The 22,052-nt window shown below is 42.3% G+C and overlaps 5 protein-coding genes across 6 annotated transcripts; 3 read left to right on the forward strand and 2 right to left on the reverse strand.

The window, feature by feature from the left end:
- Positions 1–18: 18 nt before the first annotated feature.
- Positions 19–1,924, forward strand: LOC4334701 (ferredoxin-3, chloroplastic). Its single transcript, NM_001418994.1, has 2 exons — positions 19–172; positions 1,185–1,924. The coding sequence occupies exon 2, from the start codon at positions 1,193–1,195 to the stop codon at positions 1,652–1,654; it is 462 nt and encodes a 153-aa protein (NP_001405923.1). The 5' UTR covers positions 19–172; positions 1,185–1,192; the 3' UTR covers positions 1,655–1,924.
- Positions 1,925–3,149: 1,225 nt separating this feature from the next.
- Positions 3,150–6,941, reverse strand: LOC4334702 (actin-3-like). The gene is made up of 5 exons (NM_001418989.1): positions 6,769–6,941; positions 5,217–5,280; positions 4,734–5,127; positions 4,027–4,640; positions 3,150–3,617 (listed from the first exon to the last, which is right to left on the reverse strand). Exons 2-5 carry the CDS (start codon positions 5,274–5,276, stop codon positions 3,552–3,554), a joined length of 1,134 nt encoding a protein of 377 aa, NP_001405918.1. The 5' UTR covers positions 5,277–5,280; positions 6,769–6,941; the 3' UTR covers positions 3,150–3,551.
- A 2,200-nt stretch (positions 6,942–9,141) lies between these two features.
- Positions 9,142–13,096, forward strand: LOC9267503 (abscisic acid 8'-hydroxylase 1-like). The gene is made up of 9 exons (XM_015774274.3): positions 9,142–9,431; positions 9,548–9,866; positions 9,953–10,105; positions 10,204–10,500; positions 10,725–10,811; positions 10,891–10,969; positions 11,080–11,186; positions 11,254–11,372; positions 11,451–13,096. The coding sequence occupies exons 1-9, from the start codon at positions 9,229–9,231 to the stop codon at positions 11,539–11,541; spliced, it is 1,455 nt and encodes a 484-aa protein (XP_015629760.1). The 5' UTR covers positions 9,142–9,228; the 3' UTR covers positions 11,542–13,096.
- Positions 12,697–14,845, reverse strand: LOC4334703 (glycine-rich RNA-binding protein RZ1A). 2 transcript variants are annotated; one of them, XM_015774278.3, is made up of 4 exons: positions 14,770–14,845; positions 13,972–14,084; positions 12,891–13,434; positions 12,697–12,734 (listed from the first exon to the last, which is right to left on the reverse strand). In XM_015774278.3, exons 2-3 carry the CDS (start codon positions 14,080–14,082, stop codon positions 12,928–12,930), a joined length of 618 nt encoding a protein of 205 aa, XP_015629764.1. In that variant the 5' UTR covers positions 14,083–14,084; positions 14,770–14,845; the 3' UTR covers positions 12,697–12,734; positions 12,891–12,927. The 2 variants fall into 2 exon arrangements, with proteins under 2 accessions (XP_015629764.1, XP_015629763.1); XM_015774277.3 differs by having other exon boundaries at positions 12,697–13,434.
- A 2,917-nt stretch (positions 14,846–17,762) lies between these two features.
- LOC4334704 (NDR1/HIN1-like protein 3) lies at positions 17,763–18,796 on the forward strand. Its single transcript, XM_015773394.3, has one exon. It carries the CDS (start codon positions 17,953–17,955, stop codon positions 18,589–18,591), a length of 639 nt encoding a protein of 212 aa, XP_015628880.1. The 5' UTR covers positions 17,763–17,952; the 3' UTR covers positions 18,592–18,796.
- Positions 18,797–22,052: the final 3,256 nt, after the last annotated feature.

Consider the following 22,052-nt stretch of genomic DNA (forward strand, 5'->3'; position numbering starts at 1 on the left):
CAAAGCGAAGCGCGCTATAAAAAAGGAGGGGAGGAGCCAGCCGCCGCCGCCTCGGCCGCGCACTCCCAACTCCTCTCCTCTCCTTCCCACTACTCTCGCGAGGAGGAAAGCGAAGCCAAGCGAGAGAGGCTTCCGCCGTCGCCTTCCCCTTCGCCTTCCGATCGGTCGCGAGGTATATCCCCTTGTTCCTGTGGGTGGGTTTGACCTCTTCGGTTCTCCCTGTTCGGTGAGGGTTTGCTTGGGGTTTTGAGGTGGAGGATCTCTCGTCTCGTCTCGTCTCTCGGGTGGATGGGATCTCGTGTTCCTCTTCCTTGGAGAAGAGGAGGAGGAGGAGGATCGTGTGGGGTTGGCGCGTTGCTGTTTGGAACCATGGTTTTGCGCTAGGATGATTAGATTGGATGAAAACGATGCTTAGATTTGGGCCGTTCTCTATGAACATGTCTGTTTTTTTTTCTATTTGGTGGCGAGATTTAGGTTTCCGGGATTCTGTCTTCGCATGAACACCAGAGGAATTCAATCCACATGCACGGTTACATCTAGCTTGTTGATTCGTGTTTTTTTTTTCGATTTTTGTCAACTAGATCGTGAAATCGGGTGTTTAATCTATCAAGTTGGTGAGAAATTTTAGAAAGAAACCGATTGTGTCGTGTCCATGGAGCTTCGAGTGAAGGGTGGGGAGCGCAAGCAATGCCTGCCTTTCTCATACTGCTCCAGATAGTAATTGCGGCCTTCTCATGGAGGAATGGATGGCCCCTTGTGACCCTATTTCCTTCCATTTATTGGTAGAGATACCGTTGGCTTATATATCATCTCCATTCCTCGCTTTTTGGTACTCCGTCTTTTATGCTAGAAAGAATACGGACCGGGACCATACTGTGTTGGTGTTGAATGCAGTAACATGGTTAGCATATGACCCTTTCTCCACATGTTCTGGTGGACAAGGAGCTTTAGTGAGAAACAAATTGTAGTTGCAGTAAGCACCATGTTCTTTTTATTCCACTGTTAAGAGGTGATGTTATCATCAAATTTGTGCCATGGTCCAATCAAATGTTGCTCATCATGTTGTAAATCTGTGCACTGAATATATATGCCTTGTGTGATATCCTAAACTCTGTTCAAGTTAGAGCATGGCTTTTAATGGTGGAGGTACTTACTGTATTCCTTCTGGATTTGAACAATTCTAGGTTTCAAGATGGCGACGTGCACACTTGCAACTTCATGTGTGTCCTTGAGCAATGCTAGAACTCAGGCCTCCAAGGTGGCGGCGGTCAAGAGCCCGGCATCTCTAAGCTTCTTCAGCCAAGGCATGCAGTTTCCAAGCCTGAAGGCCTCCTCCAAGAAGCTTGACGTCTCGGCAATGGCTACCTACAAGGTTAAGCTCATCACACCAGAAGGGCAAGAGCACGAGTTCGAGGCTCCGGATGACACCTACATCCTTGATGCCGCCGAGACCGCTGGAGTAGAGCTTCCCTACTCATGCCGTGCTGGAGCATGCTCTACCTGTGCCGGTAAGATCGAGGCTGGCTCCGTCGACCAGTCGGATGGATCATTCCTTGATGATGCGCAGCAGGAAGAAGGCTATGTGCTGACATGTGTCTCCTACCCTAAGTCCGACTGCGTCATCCATACTCACAAGGAAGGAGACCTTTACTAAGGTGCTTTTTCTTGAAAATTTTCTGCCAAGAGGCAAAAAACTCTCAATGTCGTCGGCAAGGTCCATCGTGTGTACCAGTTGTCTCAACTCTCAATTAAATCGGACTTTGATGGTGGTTTTGAATGTTGTCTTTCGTTAGTATGCGTTTCAAGGTTGGGGCTAAGAGATGGGAACCCAATGGTAATACTAGCTAGTCAATAATAACCAGCTGCTATGGCGTAATACAATTCGTGGTTTTGGATATAATTTGCAATATTATTATCTTCAGTACTTGACTCTGAATGTCTGTGCAACATAATCTGGCTTTGCTTCGTTTTCAAATGGACTAACCATGTGCAGATTTACCCATGAGGCCATGAAGCTGTTCACTACTTGAAGGTGGATGTTGTAATTGCTCTAGAAATGCTCATGCATGTCCGATACAGGTGAGAAAAAACAGAAAAATGTGAGCTCTGAACTAGTCTTGGTTCAAGGAAAAGACATGCTTTGTGTGCCCAGAATCCCAACTTCTCAAGAGGTTGGGAGATGCTGAAGGCAAATGTTGTGGACTACGCAGCCGTTGTCACCAGATAGCGAGTTGTTGCCTTGGAAGCTTGTTTCTTTTGTTTGCTCCGGCAGTTTGGCGTGGTAGTTGATGCGTTTAGTCGTGTTTGGCTTTTGTCCCGGAGCTTAAAGTCTTAATTGAACTGGTGATGCTTTCAGTTGGCTGATGCACCTACCTTGCATTTTTCATTTTCTTTGTCTCTTACGTTGGAGTTGCATTTTTCATTTTCTTTGTCTCTTACGTTGGAGAGGAGAAAAATCTCTCTTGTTTCCGTCAAGAGCGACTAGTGCACGGTATAACATTTTAGAACGGTATAGACTATGGATATACCCACGTGCTTTGTCGATTGAGCTCTTGGTTGGGCCATGTCTGCGCACTGGGTCGGAGCAACGTTCCTACATTATGTAGCCTAGCCAAGGAGAATCGTCAGAGTATTATAGGGATTAACTCAAAATTATTATAATGGCCTTAAGATATCATGTTACTTGTACGATACTTATCGATATTAATATGATGGTATTTGTACTTCCAGATATCATCAATGTCATATTAATGTGTTGTTATTGAGTTTCATGGGTGAATCACCAGTATTATAGTATATTAAGGACTAAGGAGTATCACTAGGGTATCATAAAGATATCATCAATGTCATTAAGGTGTTGTTATTGAGTTTCGTGGAAAATCTCAAGAGTTTCAACTGAAATAGGAGAGAATAAAAACAATCCAAAGAAAAAAAAAATCCAAAATCATCTAAAGCACATCGAGCCGCTTGCCGCTTTCGCTTCGGCAAAGAGATGGAGGAATACAATACTATTGCCGGAGTGGAGAATTGTTGGTATATATATTTTCTGTTCCGAGTTCTATATTTGTGTGCAATTTGCACCAATCTGGCCAGTTAGTAAAATATTGGCGCGCAGCACCAGTGATGTCTAAAGCATTCAAGGACAGACAGAAACACAAAAGTATAATTAGAAACCATTACATCGAACACAAGTACACAACCATAGTAATATAGCCAATACTTAGGCAAATATACATACATAGCTAATGTTCCGCAGTCACAGAACGGCCGAGGCGGCCAAACCGATACAATTCTCACTCACTAATATCAACATATCACTAGAACACACGGCATCTGAAATCACTAAAGCAGGATATATCTCAAACAAACGAGCTTGGATCTACCTTTTCTTCATCCAGTAGTACTAGCATATATGCAAAAAAACGCTCTCAGAAACTTGAAAATATACTGACGACGAAAGTACCGACACACGCCCAACCATGCAAAGCTCACAAGACTGACAGTACAGACAACAGAGAGGCACACCGAAAATACTCAGAGCAAGGCTCGGATTAGAAGCATTTCCTGTGGACGATTGAAGGGCCGGATTCATCATACTCTCCCTTAGATATCCACATCTGCGACAGGAAAAAGAACAGGATAAGTGTCTTTATCTAACATTTTGCATTCAAAATTAATGTGTAATCTAGTTTATTAGGGCATAATCAAATAGCAAATGACTACCTTTTCTTTTTCTTTCATTTCTTCTAATCATAGTTTTGGAATATAAATAAATGTTGATCACATCGTGTATAACCAAACTATAAGATGCCTTCCTATTTACCAGGAATCACAAAAGAAATTTGCTACATAGTTGTTCACTTAAAACTTCAAAGTTGGAAGATGTTAAAGGAGAACATAAAATAAATTTCCTCAGGATGACCGCTAGGTGCCCAAATGCCAGGACTCCCCAGAATTAAATGAATGCTGCAGATAAGTACCAACATGCCATGAACCCCCAGAATTAAAGAGAATGCATGCAAGTACCTGTTGGAATGTGCTGAGGGAGGCAAGGATAGAACCTCCAATCCAGACACTGTATTTTCTCTCAGGAGGTGCCACGACCTTGATCTTCATGCTGCTTGGTGCAAGGGCAGTAATCTCCTTGCTCATCCTGTCAGCAATGCCAGGGAACATGGTAGTTCCTCCACTAAGCACAATGTTACCATAGAGATCCTTCCTGATATCTACATCACACTTCATGATAGAGTTGTAGGTGGTCTCATGGATCCCCGGAGCTTCCATCCCAATCAGCGAGGGCTGGAACAGCACTTCTGGGCACCTGAACCTCTCTGCGCCAATTGTGATGACTTGTCCATCTGGCAACTCATAGCTCTTCTCAACAGAGGAGCTGCTCTTGGCAGTCTCCAGCTCCTGCTCATAATCAAGAGCAATATATGCAAGCTTCTCTTTTATGTCTCTCACAATTTCCCGCTCTGCAGTTGTTGTAAAGGAATAACCTCTTTCTGTAAGGATCTTCATTAGGCAGTCAGTCAGATCACGACCAGCAAGATCCAACCGAAGAATAGCATGAGGAAGTGCATATCCTTCATAGATTGGCACTGTGTGAGTCACACCATCACCAGAATCAAGCACAATACCTGCACAAGCCACAACGCACTGGGGTCATATCACCAATGAAGAGATGTAAGTGTACAAAGACTCATTTTGAATAGTAGAAAATGGACACATGCCTGTTGTACGACCACTGGCATATAGTGAAAGAACAGCTTGAATAGCCACATACATTGCTGGTGCATTGAATGTCTCAAACATGATTTGGGTCATTTTCTCTCTGTTAGCCTTTGGGTTCAGAGGAGCTTCTGTCAGCAAAATTGGATGTTCCTCAGGAGCAACACGCAGCTCATTGTAGAAGGTGTGATGCCAGATTTTCTCCATGTCGTCCCAGTTGTTCACAATACCATGCTCAATAGGGTATTTCAAGGTCAAGATACCTCTTTTTGATTGTGCCTCATCACCCACATAGGCATCTTTTTGGCCCATTCCAACCATGACACCAGTGTGCCGAGGGCGACCAACTATACTAGGGAACACTGCTCTGGGGGCATCATCACCAGCAAAACCAGCCTAGAGAGAGAGTGAGAGTTATTATTATTTTTGAACAACTCATTCCATGAATTAAAAAAAACGAATGGACAATGGTATAAGAATCAAACCTTGACCATTCCAGTGCCATTGTCACATACAAGTGGCTGGATATCCTCACCGTCGGCCATTAATCTGAACAAGGAAATCATAAGCCATCTCCATCATTTACTTGTTACAGAATAAATTTTTACCATATTTCTTGCTAGACTAGTTGCAGGCCAGAACTATGATTGATGAGCACAAAAACAAAGAACAGCTTACAATGTTTTACATAAATTCAGCTATCCAATAAAAACTAAGACAGTTTTATCATAAGCAAATATATGAAAGTCACTGTTGTATTTAGGCATTTAGCACAACTCAGCTCTACTCCTCTAGTCTAGCTTTAGTCATAGTATGTATTTTCATTACAAAATGACTAATAACAGGTTTGAAGATGAAAGCATATAACACTTAAATGGTATTAATGGTCCCTTTATACTCAAGAAACTAAAGAGAAAATAAGCTGTCCTGTCAGGCAGGGACATGCTTACCCATGTGCAACTGTGCCAGTGTGCCTACCAAAGTTGAATAAAACCACAACAGTACTAGATCACAATTATTGCAGTTTCTGAACATCCAGCCTAGTAGTTAGATATCAAGATCTGTCCAGCAAACATACAAATGTGGAGGTTTAAAGTTGAAGTGCCAGCAAGTAGTGGCATTCACGTTCTAGTTCCTAGTGGCAACACGAAATCCTGAACATGACATTTTGTATGTACAAACTTAGTAGTTAGGAAGTAATATGCAATATATAGGTTGTGCTATAACTGACAAGATATTGTGACTAACAAATAGCACATAGATTCTTGCAGTAACGAAAAAAGAAAAGCTCTGCAGTAAAACACAAACCATCCTGCCCGATGCAAACCAGCACACCATAAAAATAAACATTTACTACTACAGACTCTATGCAGAACGGAAAAGTCCCATTTACGTTTTTTTTTTCATTTTCATAACATGTACAGAAGAAGAAGACACACTTGAACTAACATTCATGATCATGAATGTTCCAATGGATTGATTCGGCTGCGATTTGTTTTAAATCTGTACTAAATCCTAGTTAGATCTTTTCCTCCAAACAGATGATCCAAATCCAATTCTGTTTCTATGGACGCAATGATCCAAACGGATACCCTTGCAAGTTGGAACGAAGGGACCTCCCCAGTTTCCTTCCACATATTGCATGGCCGATCCCCCGATCCAACCAACATAAGCAAAGCTGAAGAAGAGAAGTTTAACTGAAAATAGCTTAAAAAACCGCAAATTCGTATTGGTAGTGTTCACAACCAGTGTCTCATCCCCGATCTGAGGTTCAGTAGATCAACCAAAAAAGCTAAGAACACTGACGAAATGGCAGATCCGCACAAAGACGATATCGCAGGGGCGGATCTAATGGGACATGGGGGTTTCAGTTCAACCCAAAAACTTTTTTGGCGAACAAAAAAACTGCTATTAGTTAGATTAAGCAAAATTAAGAGAAAAACTTTCCATGTCTAGAAGAGAAACAAGGGGCTAACGCAAAATTGGAGAAGATGCGTGGGTAGAGAGAGAGAATGAGGAAGAGGATGGGATGCTCACCGGGATGCGACGCGGCGGAAGCAGAAGGGCGGATGAACGGCGGCGCTCGCGCTCGCGCTCCTCCTGCTCTGCTCGCGGGATGGATGGGGATCGGCGGCGGCGGCGGAGTCGGCGGGCGAAGTCAGGAGGAGTCGACGCCGAGGAGAGGGGGGAATATATCCTCGACACCGCACGATTTCCCCCGCTCACTCGCCCTTTGTGTTACAAAGACAATGAGACGTGGGTCAAAGATGGTATATTTTAAATTTTATAAAATATGGTATGGTTATAATTTTTTCTAAAAAGAAAATAGGACTATCTTAGTAGTAGTAATTATGTTGTGAAACTTTCAAATATATATAGTAGTATATTTATATAATTCTACCATAATCATATTAACATGTAATATAACTTGATATAAGTATTAATAAATTAGATAGACTTTACAATAAGTTACAATTATTGTAACAAATCATAACTCATTGCACAAATCTTGACGCAACATTATAAGGTCGAAAATTGAAAAGCTAGAGAAGAAAAAGAAAACCACCACAAGTTTCCTAGCAAACTCGTAGAAAATACTAATATTTATATGTTTGAGAATTAACATTGTGCTAGACCCATACAATTAAAAATGGCTTCATTATAGTATTTTCCACGTTCATATATAGATTCATTAACATAAATATGAATGTGGGAAATGCTAAAATGACTTACATTATGAAATGGAGGGAGTAGATAATAAGTTGAGAATAAAACATGAGATTGTATGGTGGTGATGGAGAGATTAGAGAAGGAGCATGATTTTTGAAACAGATTATCTGCTCCATGTTTCTTAAAAAAACTTTTTCTCGAAAAGCTTTCTTATATTGCGTTTCTTAAACAACATGTTTTAAACCATTTGTTCAGTTTACTTGTTAAACTATTTAATTTTTATAATCGGCTAGATGTATAATCTACGATAATCATTCGTTCAATAATGTGTTGACATTATTTCGAACTCTACCAATATGTTCCAGATTTGCAACAAGAAGAGCAACATTATGGTGTGCATTTTTTTTTAAAAAAAGAATATATTTAGTCTGAAGTTAAGCCATGGCTAAGGTTAGTGATTTTCCATATGATGCTTACGCGCTCTCACAACAAACAACTTTGGGGCAGAGATCAAACGAGTTTAACTATGAATATCATATCATCAACTTTTCCGAATAAAACCAAGAGACGCAGAATATGAATATAGATTCATTAAAAAAAGAGGCTTTTTTTTTCTCTCTCCACGTGGATGGAATGGAGATTGCAACTGCCAAGCCGGCCAGGCCACGTCGCCAAAGCTCAGCATTGCTTCCTAACAGCAGACCGGTGTTGCCCAGGCCATCAGCTGTCGTTGTTCAGGAAAAAAAAAAGGAACTCTCAATTCATGTTGGTTAAATGCATCTAATGGTCCATACATATATATGAACATTAATAATTGCAAAGCCAGCCAGGAAAAAGGATAATTCAGAGAGGAGTTCATGCAATCTAAGACCAATTCAGATCACTGTTTAGTGCTCAATCTCTCCATCTGCATCTAGCATGACACTTTAGATCTGGCATCAATCGTACCTGCTCACTACAAGTGGCAAATATGTACTACCAGCTTGATCGAGTATAATATAATACTCCCTCCTCCTCTAAATGTTTGACGCCGTTGATTTTTTTAAACATGTTTGACCATTCGTCTTATTCAAAAACTTTTGTCAAATATGTAAAACTATATGTATACATAAAAGTATATTTAACAATGAATCAAATGATAGAAAAAGAATTAATAGTTACTTAAATTTTTTGAATAAGACGAACGGTCAAACATGTTTAAAAAAGTCAACGGCGTCAAAGATTTAGGGATGGAGGGAGTAGTAGATACCAGGCTTAGTTCTTGCTCTCTTGTATGACTAACCAGAAATTTGTTGCTTTCAAGAAGTGGTAACAATTACTACTAAGTAATTAATAAGTCATAATCAAAGCCTGTATGATTGGATTGAGGCAGAAAACAAAATTCAGAGGTATCCGCAAATGGCACACTCTCTGCACCCTAATACAAGTCTGCAGCAAGCCAGAAACTACTGCTATCTAATAGAAAAAGAAACATGTTTACTTAGAACTTAGCAGAATAATATGACAAGCAATGACGAAACTGTAGGATACTTCAAGTCTGCAGTAAAGTTCTTCAGAAACAAGACAAAGCGCAAACCGAGAAGATTTCAATGAAACCTGAATTATCCTTTGGCAAGGCACCAAATGGTTACCTCGGATGTAACGACGACAAAACAAGGGAATCAGAGCACAAAGATAACGATGCTTCCGATGAATCATAGATATTATACAATTAACAACAACAAATCTTGAACTAGGCATAGCACGGCCGTATATAAACACCTGACATGCATGGTTATGATGAGTTGTGCAGTTATCTGAACTTTCTGAAGACAGTTTGCCTCTGCCATGGCTGTGTTTGGAGCTGCCGTTCTTGTAGCTTTGGCAGTGACTTGTGGCCTCATCTGGTCGAGGTCAAGAAGGCTATCAAAGGAGATGAGAGACATCCCCGGAACAATGGGCTGGCCTGTCGTCGGCGAGACCTTCTCCTTCATCTCCGGCTTCTCGAGCCCTGCTGGCATTCTGAGCTTCATGCGTGACAGACAGAAGAGGTTTTCTTGATTTCTTCAGACAATCAGTGTGCAGTCATGACGATAGCAACATCAACACGATCAGAAGCTGAAATCCTGAAATACTTGGTGTGATGTTTTTTGATTGATCTTGTCAGGTTCGGCAAGGTGTTCAAGACGTATGTTCTTGGGAGGATGACGGTGTTCATGACGGGGAGGGAGGCGGCCAAGATCCTGCTGTCCGGGAAGGACGGCGTGGTGAGCCTGAACCTGTTCTACACCGGCAAGCAGGTGCTCGGGCCGACCAGCCTCCTCACCACCAACGGCGACGAGCACAAGAAGCTGCGCCGCCTCATCGGCGAGCCGCTCTCCATTGACGCGCTCAAGAAGCACTTCGACTTCATCAACGACCTCGCCGTCCAGACGCTCGACACCTGGCTCGACAGGAGAGTGCTTGTGCTCGAGGAGGCCTCATCTGTAATTATTAAGCTCGTAATCAAATCTCAGTTTCTTGAAAATATTGTTTCTGAAACTGAATTTTTGGTTTTTCTTGATTTTGTCAGTTCACGCTCAAGGTGATCGCCAACATGCTGATAAGCTTGGAGCCAGAGGGAGAGGAGCAGGAGAAGTTTCGCGCCAATTTCAAGATCATATCGTCTTCGTTCGCGTCGCTGCCTCTCAAGATCCCAGGAACTGCATTTCACCGTGGCCTCAAGGTACCAATCGATTCCTCAAATAATCAAAAACACCTGCATGATCAGTGACCAAGAGATGGATGATCTCTGAAATCAAAATTGTTTGATCGGTCGAGAAGGCCAGGAACCGGATGTACGCGATGCTGGACTCGGTGATCGCCAGGAGGAGGGACGGCGGCGAGGTCCGCAACGACTTCCTCCAGACGCTGCTGCGGAAGCACGCCAAGGACGGCACCGCCGCCGACGAGGACGACGGCGGCGGCGGCGGCGATCGAGACGCGGACAAGCTGACGGACGCGCAGCTCAAGGACAACATCCTGACGCTGCTCGTCGCCGGCCACGACACGACGACGGCGGGGCTGACGTGGCTCATCAAGTTCCTCGGCGAGAACCCGGAGGCCCTGCAGAAACTCAGAGTAAGCACCGCCGTTTCCATCGATTCGATTGGGTTCGTTGTTGCAAACTTGAGGTTTGTCAGTGCCAATTGCTGTACATACCTGTGTTCTTGGATTGCGCTCCTCGTAAAGTTAGAGGGATGTGGGTCACTGACGTGCGGACCCAATCTTTGTGGGTCCCACATGTCAGTGATAATGTCCCTCCGACTTTACGTCAGAGGAGACTCATCCATGTTCTTGTGCAGGAAGAGCACATGGAGATCAAGGAGAGGCTGGATGGATCATCACATCTCAGATGGTCAGATGTGAACAGCATGCCTTACACCAACAAGGCAAGATTAATCACCATCAATTGATTCTTTTCAGGTGACACTTCATCTCTGAAGATTAATAACTAATACATTGTTGCAGGTGATGAACGAGACACTGAGGAGAGCGACCATCCTGCCATGGTTCTCACGAAAAGCCGCTCAGGACTTCAGCATTGATGGTAGGTAACACATTTGTGTTTCCAATTCATGTGATATTTAAACCGAATTCATGTGAAATCTTAAGTGAAGCACCACTTTGAAATTTCAATTGTGTTGGCGTGGCTGGCAGGGTACGAGATCAAGAAGGGGACGTCGGTGAACCTGGACGTGGTGTCCATCCACCATGACCCGTCCGTCTTCGCCGACCCCTACAAGTTCGATCCAAACAGATTCGATGTAAGTTTGGCAAAAGCAGGGAGTTGAACCATTGTTTGCTGTTGATGATGCATGTTTGTGTATGCAGGGGACGTTGAAGCCGTACAGCTTCCTGGGATTCGGCAGCGGGCCGCGGATGTGCCCCGGGATGAGCCTGGCGCGCCTCGAGATCTGCGTCTTCATCCACCACCTCGTCTGCAGATACAGGTAAATCTATCTGCTCACTTCACCATGGATTGATCTCGCAAGCTTAAGCTAAGCTCGCTCAATCGAATGGTTTTTCAGCTGGACGCCGCTGGAAGACGACGACTCGGTGCAGCCGACGCTAGTGCGAATGCTCAGGAACAAGTACCCCATCGTCGCCGCTGCCATCTGACAACGGCAACTCGACCTGACATTCAGTTTCATCGACGACGAGAGATGAAACGGAAGGGACACTCGAGAGTAGATAGTGCTAGGCTATTCCATGGTTTTACTCTACTATATAAAAAAAATTACACAAACAACACGACACGAATCATCTTTGCATAAAGCCCATGCATCAAATCGGCTTGCTTAATCTTGGATAAGCAATACCCATGAATTGAATACCACTGCAAAATTGCACTCTTGCAGTATATACTGCATGAGTTAAGGTACATCCTATGTTACAAATGTACAGCCGTGAGTTCAATACGTAATCAAAATTCATCAGAGTTAAAAAAAAATGTTTCTGTAGTTCTGTTGCCGATATATACTATTTTGTTGCTATAAACTAAGTACTCCAGCAGGCAGCCAAGAAATAAAGCAGCAGGAGCTACTCCGTGGCAAAGTGACGAGGAACAGCTACTTCAGTGGCAAATGTGACAAAGAACAGCAACCACGTAGCATCGCTCAGATATTCAGGTCGCTTAAACATGATCACAGCAGGGCAGTAACAAGGAATGGCACAATCCAAGAAGCAACACAACAGCAGCAACTCCGGAAGGGCCAGGGTCAATGGAACAATAACCAGGTAGCAAAGCCAATCAGAGTAACAAAGAAACACTATGCAAGGCAGCAGTGGCCTTCCCACGCTAAACCGCACATGATAGATTGATGCCAACGAACAAGCCGGTCATAAGACTAGAACAAATCGCTGTTAAGACAGTAGTAACCAATCCAGAACAAGAGAACAAAGAACTCAAACAAACCTGCCAAAACAAAACAAACATTTGAGAATGATGGGTTTACACAATCTTGAAGATAAAGAGTTAAAGATTACCAGTTCATTTCCCCTATGAATGGTTCATCACCTGCCTTGAGATGAGTTGATTAAGGACCAAGATTTTTCTTATGGCATTTTCAAGCAAGGTTCAGTAGAATGCTTCCTCTCCCAAGAGAACAGAAACAAAACAATTTACCGGTCCAATCCCACATATCCCGTTTCCAAAGGTGCTATGCCGCATGAGCACAACCAACGTAACAGAGCATCAACAAGTAATGTGACAAAAACCACCTCTCAAGTCTCAACCAAGAAAAGAATCACCCAACAGCATATCAAGCAAATATGTAGGACCAAGCGCCAAGCACTATGAACAAGTCATATGCCTGGCAACAAGCAGGAAACAATAATAAGAATGTCAGTAATACAGTCGATAATAAAGTAGATGCTTTCTCATGGTACACCATAGTTCTCAAACTACATGAACACAAAGTTCCAGACACAAGGAAACACAGCTCACAATAGTAGATAGACTTCCATACCTGGATGGAACATACTTCTTAGAGATTTGATAGGCCATCAATAGGGACCAGACCGGTCACGACTGTAACGGTCACCCCCACCTCCACCGTAGCCACCACCATCTCGACTACGACCAGAATAACGGTCACCACCACGGTCAGATCCATAACGGCCGCCACCGCCACCACCACCACCGTACCTATCATCTCGGCCACCATATCTATCACCTCTACCACCACCATCTCCAGATGGGCACTCTCTAGCAAAGTGGCCAGGTTTTCCACACTTGTAGCAATCCCCACCACCACCTGAGCCACGTGGTGCACGCCCACCACCACCAAAGTCACGGCCACGGTCATAACGAGATCCACGGTCACGATCATAATCACGGTCTCCATTACGGTCTCTACCAGGTCCTTGTGGCTGAGCTTTATCGACAGTGATCGCCCGCCCATCCAAATCCAATCCATTCATTCCTTCAATAGCATCTTCCATGGCTTTCTTCTCATCAAAGGTCACAAAGCCAAAACCACGAGAACGGCCAGAATACTTGTCAAAAACCACCTGCACATTACCAGGAAATTTTACTACACACAAATTTATGCTAAACAATCACTAAAGCATAGAGAAAAATTACAAAAAAAAGGTATACAATTTAGTTGTGAGTTACAAATACTGAATAATTCTATTGAACTATAAGGACAACATATTACCCAATTCCTTTTCAGGTTTCAGGAGTAACACACAGTATTCGGCATCAAACAAGGAAAGATTATAGTGCCTGACCATCCTAAATGGCTAATGCACTTGATACAACATTCAAAGATAATAAATAATCAATAAATTTCAACTATTCAGCATCAAACAAGGGAAGATGACAGTGCCTGACCATCCTAATGACTATTGCACTTCATACAACATTCAAAGATAATAATCAATAAAATTTTGACTACGGACAGGTTAGTACCCAAGACTAAGCATACCCAGACTACAGATTCGCAACCACAGTTATATGCAAGCAATATCAAAGATTTAACACGAGCAAAAAAAGTTCCTTCACAAAATGTATAATGTAAGGATTTCGTATGATCTTGATATCACCTTTGCTTCAGTGAGGTTGCCAAATTTGCCAAAGGCATCCTTGAGGCTTTCATCAGTTGTGGACCATGACAGATTCCCAATGAAGCAACGGTACTCCTCCACGTCCGCCATCTCTAAGCAGATAGAAAGGCAGATGGGCAAGGGACAATTTTAGAACTCACCAACATAAAACAATTCAGATTAACGAATCAACATAAAACAATTCAGATAGAATCCATGGTGATTAACAAAGCATCTCGCCCATAGATCACTGCATATGTATAGTCCTACAAACTAAGCATATCAAAGAATTGCATCCTTCAACTCGTTAACATAACCTGGGGCATGGGGGAATTTTTTTTTTGGGGGAACAAATTATACACTACTGTTATTAGTGCTGAGGGTAAGGCAAATTAAGAGAAAAAAAACTTCAGATCTAGAACCGAAGATAAGGTGCAAAGAGAAAAGGTGTGGGTAGGGAGGGATGACGTGCGTTCCCACAGGCGGCGGCGGCGGCGGAGGCGACGGGCGAAGTCACGAGGAGTTGACGCCGCACCACGATTTCACCCGATCCCTCGCCCGCAAAGGCGACAGTACGGGGGAATCGACTACGGCGCATCAAGCCAGAGGCGAAGAATCGATCAAACAAGCCAAAATCTACTCCTCCTCACGATCATCATGAGCACAACGTATTCATCGGATTCTAAAGAATTAAACTATCGGCTGCAGGAGCAGGACAGTACAGATCGAGCAAACAGGAAGGGAATTCTATCGCGGCGCAGAACACAACACAAGGGGGGGTGAAGATTTGAAGGATACCTGCGAGGAAGACGAAGGCGGCGGCGAATCGGATGCTCTTGCCCTCGGTTTGGTTCGGAGGTCTAGTATATAGATCGAAGGAAAGGAAGAAGAAGACGACGACTTTTTATAGGAGAGGGGGAATTTGGGGATCCTCTAATCCCTAGCAGAACCCTAAAATCCCACGTCAGCGCGAGATATTTCCATTCTAAGCACGGCATGTGGGGCCCGTGCGCCCACGACCCCACCAGGTGGGGCCCACCCCTGCCTGCCTGTTGCAGGCAGGCCATGGTGGAGTTGGGCCGCTTGTGGGCCGAGTACAAAGCCCCTCCGTTTTATACTTTTAACTTTCTTTTCCTAATTAAAACTTTTTATGTTTTTTTTTCGGGGAAATAGGGAATATATTACTCAAAGGAAAGCTTCGTCACAAGCTAGTTGTGCGATAGCAGTACAACTATTGTCTGGCCAGAAATGAGTTAACTCCTCACAACGGCCTTTATTAGCTAAAACATGACTAATACGATTTTGAGATTTATACCCCTTAACAAATTTAATTTCCCTATTCCCCATCGGGAGGTCACGAACCTCCCTGATGATGAACGCCAGCTCCGAGCGAAGCAACTCCTTGGAAGAAACTAGGTCCAGTAACTCCTGACAATCAGATTCGATAACAATTGGCAAGAATGTCCACTGCAGAGCCATGGCTTAACCCTCTCTGCAGGCTAGGAGTTCCGCTTCTAGTACACTTGACGTCCTCTGCAGGAAGCCACACGCAGAGAAAATGATTTCTCCATGGCAGTTCCTGAGCACCACTCCTATTCCTCCATTTCCTGCTTCAGCTTGGAAGGACCCATCTGTATTAAGCTTCATCCAGCCCTGTTCTGGCGGTCTCCATCTGTGAACAAAACCATCTCCCTGGCTCGCCCTAGGCTTTTTCCATTGTTTCGCATCCACAACATGTTTCCCCTTCTCCAGATTTGCATTCGGCCACTGTTTAATTTCCTGCAAAGACGAGACATAGCTCTCTATGAACCTCTTTGACGCCGCGATAGCATGGGCATGCTTACCGTGCGTGATTTCGTTGCGGGTGTGCCAGATACGCCACAGTATCATCATCACCAAAGCCCGATCGCCTGAGGGAGCTGTCTCCACATGGTCAAGTATTCTGTTTGCAGCGTTCGAATCAGGTGGTAGTTGGTAGATCCCTTCCATTGCTCCCCAAAGATTTCTGGCATGATGGCACCTGTACAGTGCATAATCCACATCTTCCTTTTTCTCTTCGACATATGCTGCAGATGTCTGAAACCTCCATCTTCCTTTTTCTTCTTATTCTCCAAAGTTGGTAGGCAGTTTGAACCTGCCCTCCATACAAAGATCTTCACTTTCTGAGGCACATCACACTTCCAGACTAATTTCCAAACCTTGCTCATTGCAATCGACGATGAACTCGAGCTGACCTCTGTCCTTGAAAAATCCAGGGCCAGGGAGTAAGCACTCCTGACAGAGAAGATGCCATGTTTATCTGGATGCCATGCAATAAAATCATTTTCCTGGCGTGAAGAGATGCGTATGCTGCAAATGGTTTCCACATCAATTGGGAGGAATAACCTGGAGATCTTGTCGACATCCCAGGCACCATTCCTGTCCAAGAGCTCTGAAATCCATTTATGTTTGATCAGGTTTACAGAGAAATATAGCAACATTTTTAATATAGAACAAACATATTATTGAAATATATATAATTTTATATTTAATAAAACGAATTTGGTGATATATATATATATATATTGTTAAATTTTTCTGTAAATTTAATTAAATCTAAAGAAGTTTAACTAGGAAAATACCAAAAAGATATTTAGCAATAAGGCAAAGAGTTGATTTGGATGTTGCCGTGCGCGCCTGCGCAATTTCCACGCAAACGACTCTTATCATTTCGTGACAACTGACAACTTGTATTGAAAGACTTGCAATTAAAGTCGAAGACCTGAACTCAACTTTGCTAATAAGAATTACAGAATACTCCTACTCCTATATATATATTCCTATTGAAAGACTTGTAAAACAGGAGAAGACTTGAACATGTCCTGGCCACCAACAAAGTGCCCGGAGGCTCGCAATTATGGGCAAAAACTAATGCGGCCAACTAGGCAACTCCCTGTCACATTGCAAAGCAAGTGCTTAGCACTAGCATCAGAATCTTTTCAAAGCATCTAACTGTACTGTTGCGTTGGCAAAGCTGACAGCAGTAAATTATCCTACCAACCTTACTATACTTTTGAAATTCAGGCTTGCATCGTTGAATAAAACTTTTATATACGTATTCTTAACGATATATAAGAGCAAAGATAGAAAAATAAACTTCGATGAAAAAAAACCCTAAAATCAACTCTAAATTTAAGGATAAAAATTTAAATTTTAGCTGATAAGCATAAGCGAAAAGATGTGGTTGTCAAACTACAACTTACTTTCTCGTTTTCTGTTAATATATTCTTGAAACTGTTAAATAATATTCTTTTTAGAAAAACTTTTTATATAAAATTCTATTCAAGAAACAGATAAAATTATTTTCAAAGCTTATAATATTAATACTTATTATTGATGTAACATTGAATTACCTCGTTTTATGCGTCTAGAAAACAAGTACTACCTCGTACTCTATCCGTCCCATATAAAAAAATAGAACCTAGCCCCATCGTCACTTATAATTTATGAATAAAACTTTTAGATATGTGTTCTTAGCGATCTAAAAGCAAAGTCTGAAAAATAAATTTTGATGAAAAAACCTTAAAATTAACTCCAAATTTAAAGTTAGAAATTTAAATTTTGGCTGATAAGTATAAGTATAAGTGAAAAGGATGTCATGTTTTTTATGGGACGAGAGAGGAGTACATGCTATACATCCCAACGGTAACCTCGTTCTCATCATACAGTAGAGCAATTTTCACTTTCACCATCTCGACTCAGCCAATCCATTTCTAAATTTTATATGACCCCAATGGGCACTGACGAAAAATAAGAAGATGGAGATGGATTCGAGCTGAGGCGAAGACCTGACCCAAACGGAAGTCTTCTCCTCTCCCCTTGCTCAGTTCATTCAGTTGGCCTCCTCGATCCACCTCCAGCCTCTCAATTCAATCGCCATTGACAACAATCCGCGAGGCGAGGTGCTTAGTTTCTCAGCCAAGACTCGAGTCGACGCCGGCCATGGCTTTCTGGGAGGATTGGGGCAAGGGCGACTGCGACTGCGGCTGGAAGAAGTGCCTCATCTGGACGGCGGCCATCGCCGGCGTGGGCGGGCTCATCGTGCTCCTCGTCTTCGCCTTCGCCCTCGTGTTCCCGCCCAAGGCCACCGCCGACGACGCCGTGCTGCTCCGCCTCGCGCTGTCCCCGGGCTCGCCGCCGTCCAACTCCACCGTCTCCTACAACGCCACGGTGACGCTGTCGCTGCGTAACCCGAACCTGTACCGCGGCATCAGCTACGACCCCGTCGCGGTGGCCTTCTCCTTCAACGGCACGCGCTTCGACGAGTCCGCCACCGTGCCGGCGTTCTACCATCGGCCGAGGAAGACGGCGACGTTCCACGTCACGGTGGGCGGCGCGGGCAAGCCCGTCCCCAAGCTCACCGCGGCGGGGGTGGCGGCGTTCAGGGCGGAGAACGCGACGGGGAGGTTCGAGGTGGAGGTGAGGCTGGACACGGTGATGCAGTACAAGGCGAGGAAGGCGCGGTGCCCGCTCGCCGTCATCTGCCCGCTGCAGCTGCAGCTCGTCGACCCGGACGTCGCCGCCACCGCGTTCCAGAGGACCAAGTGCACCGTCCTCCGGGCCAAGAAGTCCGGATGCTAGCTAACCTACCTACCTGCAATTTTCTCGAGATTTCAGTTTTCTTTTGCTTGTTCTTGCTTGCTGGAGATTGTTGCCATGTATGATTGGAAGATTGCATTTTGGATTAGAAATTGTAAGATTGGTTATTGTGTAGTGTGTACTGTGTACTGCTACTCATCTGGAGAAATTCGGGACAATTGGATATCCATATCCTCTCTGGTTGCCACTCTGCTGCTGTGCTCATGAGTGATTAGTTAAGAACTGCATGAGTTGGCTGGCTCTGTCTGTCTGTCTGTCCGACATGTCGAGCCAAAGCAAGTACCATGATGTTTGGTGAAACCTCGACTTTTTCAAGTCCAATTAATTGGAAAAAAAGAGAGGAAAATACACACTGCCGCAGCTTGACCCAAGCCCAACTCAGCCCAAGATCTTGGGCTCTGCGTTGAGTATAACTGCACAAAGAAGCAGCAAGAAACCAATAGCAAGATCATTGAGGAAGAATATAATTGAGGAAGTTTGTCACTGCTTTCAGCTTGCTTTCCTCAAAGCAAAGCATGTGAATCGGTTATTTCTGCAGATGCAGATGCAGGTGTAGCGCGTGTTGCTAACCTTTCTGCAGAAGAAATTAAAGTGCACCACCGCGTTGGCTGCCGTTGTCGATGTGGATGTTAATTCAGATCTAGTCACGGTAAAAGTACTTACTAGTAAACTGGCAGTTGGATCATCGTCTTTAATAAGGGAAAATTAGAACATGCCATTATAATTTTGCAAAATTTGATATATGTCATCCTGAAGACTGCTTGGATCTTGGGTAAATCATATTGCGTCTTTCTTTTGCCTCCAAAATACGATGAACGATGCTCACGGAACGGATAGTACTTGTACAGATCACACTGTCACAGCCTGACGAAAGAAGCTGGCGATCAGCACAGCACAGGAATTATTCGGAGAAAGGCTCAGGCATTATTCGGAGAAAGATGGCGTTGTTCTTTAATTTGTTCTCTAATGGGAAGAACTTTTAGGCAAGGCAAGCAACGCAACGAAAACGGTGGTTAGCTTCCATTTCATTTCGGATTACGTATTGCCTGCTTGCTGCTACCTGGTCCACACGATGTCGTTGTACTACTCACAATGATGGACGAAAGATCGTTCGACATAATTAACGCGGTTTCCTCGCCTTTCTAAATGAATCCATCCAACACACATCAACGCGGCAAACTGCTAATTACCACTGCTATATAAATAGTACGGTTTACTATATTTCTATCGTCAGATTTCTGGCTCTTTGTGACCATATAAGCCATAAACGGTCGGATTTCAGCTTAAACTTCATGCGACACATTTCTTTAAGCCAAAAACAGTCGGATATCAGCCTACGAGATTAACCCTATATGCCATATGGAGTAGTAAAATATTAATTATTAATAAGTTGTTGCATAACTTAGTCAAAATACACAAAAATAATCCCATCTTAGAGAACTTGCAAATACAAAATTTACATTCAAATATAATAAAAATTACAAATGTAACTTACAGTGTAATTCATTTAGACAATGGTATATTTGACCCGGCCTCTACATCCAACTGGATGTATGCAGCCATTTAAAATTAGAAACTTAGCCCATAAAAAAACAAACTTAGGACTTATAGATGCTACATAGGTCACTGTAAGTACACAGTAAAACATGTAGTATGCACAACTCCATTCATGTGCAACCGCCCGCAGTAAATATAGACATGTAAATGTGAAATATGAGGTGTAGTACGTGGATCTAATTGGACACGAATCTCATAGTTGATCCGATGGCCACAAAATTGATTGCTTTGAAGCCAAAACTCTGGCGACAGAAATACAGTACTCCTAAAACTGTTTTTTTAGGGTTGGTTTGGTTTGTGGCCTAGATAGGCCTTACCAAATTTTGTCAATGACAAATTTTGGCAAGTTTTGGCATGATTAATTTTGGTAAGGTAAAGTTATGTTTGGATTGAAGCCAAAATAGCCCAAGTTCACTATTGAAATGACCTATTTTCTTATGCATGCCAAAATTTGGCTTCAAACCAAATAGACACTAAACACTATTGGAATTGCCAAATATTGGTAAGCCTAATTTAGGCCTCAAACCAAACCAGCCCTTAATAATCTAAAACTGTATTTTTGTTGCGACTTGTTTCATTATTAGAGATACTTTTAAATATAACTTATACCTTTTCTTATGCATACTAAGGGGGTGTTTAGATGGGGCTAAAACTTTTTAGCCCATGTCACATCGGATGTTTGGACGCTAATTTGGAGTATTAAACATAGACTAATAAAAAACTAATTTTATAAATGAGAGCTAATCCGCAAGACGAATTTTTTAAGCCTAATTAATCCATAATTATAAAAAGTTTACTGTAGCATCACATTGTCAAAATCATGACGTAATTAGACTCAAAAGATTCGTCTTGCGAATTAGTCCAAGGATATGGAATGGGTTTTGTAATTAGTGTATGTTTAATACTCTAAATTAGTATCCAAACATCCAATGTGACAGGGACTTGGAATAAGTCCCTGGAAACCAAACAGGCCCTAAATATCTATTATATTATTAAGACAGCTCGAAAAGAAGGCACCACGTTCGCCGTGGAGGCTAGAAATTCTCACGTTAATCGAAGAAAAAGAAAAAAGAAGAGTCCAAGTAGAAATACAATCTAAAAATAGCTGAAATTCGGAATTAAAAATATGCAATATGGAAAGAGAAGTCACCACGTTCGCCGTGGAGGCTAGAAATTCTCACGTTAATCGAAGAAAAAGAAAAAAGAAGAGTCCAAATAGAAATACAATCTAAAAATAGCTGAAATTCGGAATTAAAAATATGCAATATGGAAAGAGAAGTCCATATAGGAACCTAATACATGATTAATTAAAATTCGGGATAATAATAAAATAAATATCAAAATTATAAAAAGAAAAAAGAAGAGTTCGAGTAGGAATACAATTTATAAATAACTGAAATTTGGAATTAAAAATAAGAAATATTGAAAGAAGAGTCCATACAAGAATCCAATACGAGATTAATTAAAATTCGGAATAAAAAAATAAAAAAAATCGATATTAGAAAAAGAAAAGAAAATAAGAGTTCAAGTAGGAATATAATTTAAAATTAACTTAAATTCGGAATTAAATATAAATAATATTGAAATAAGAGTACATATAAAAACCCAATAGTAGATTAATTAAAATTTGGAATAATAAATAAATAAATAAATCTGAAATTAGGCAAATTAAAAAGAGAGTTAAAGTAGAAATACAATTTTGAAACAACTGAAATTGAAAATAAAAAATAAAAATATCAAAAGAACATAATAATAAATAAAATAAATTCTGAAATTAGAAAAAGAAAAAAGATTTCAACTAGGAGTACAATTTATAAATAATTAAAATTGGTGATAAAAAAATAAGACTATTGAAAGAAAAGACCATCTAAAACACATGACGAGAT

The sequence above is a fragment of the Oryza sativa genome, chromosome 3 (assembly GCF_034140825.1).
Source record: "Oryza sativa Japonica Group chromosome 3, ASM3414082v1".
Taxonomy (NCBI): Eukaryota; Viridiplantae; Streptophyta; class Magnoliopsida; order Poales; family Poaceae; genus Oryza; species Oryza sativa.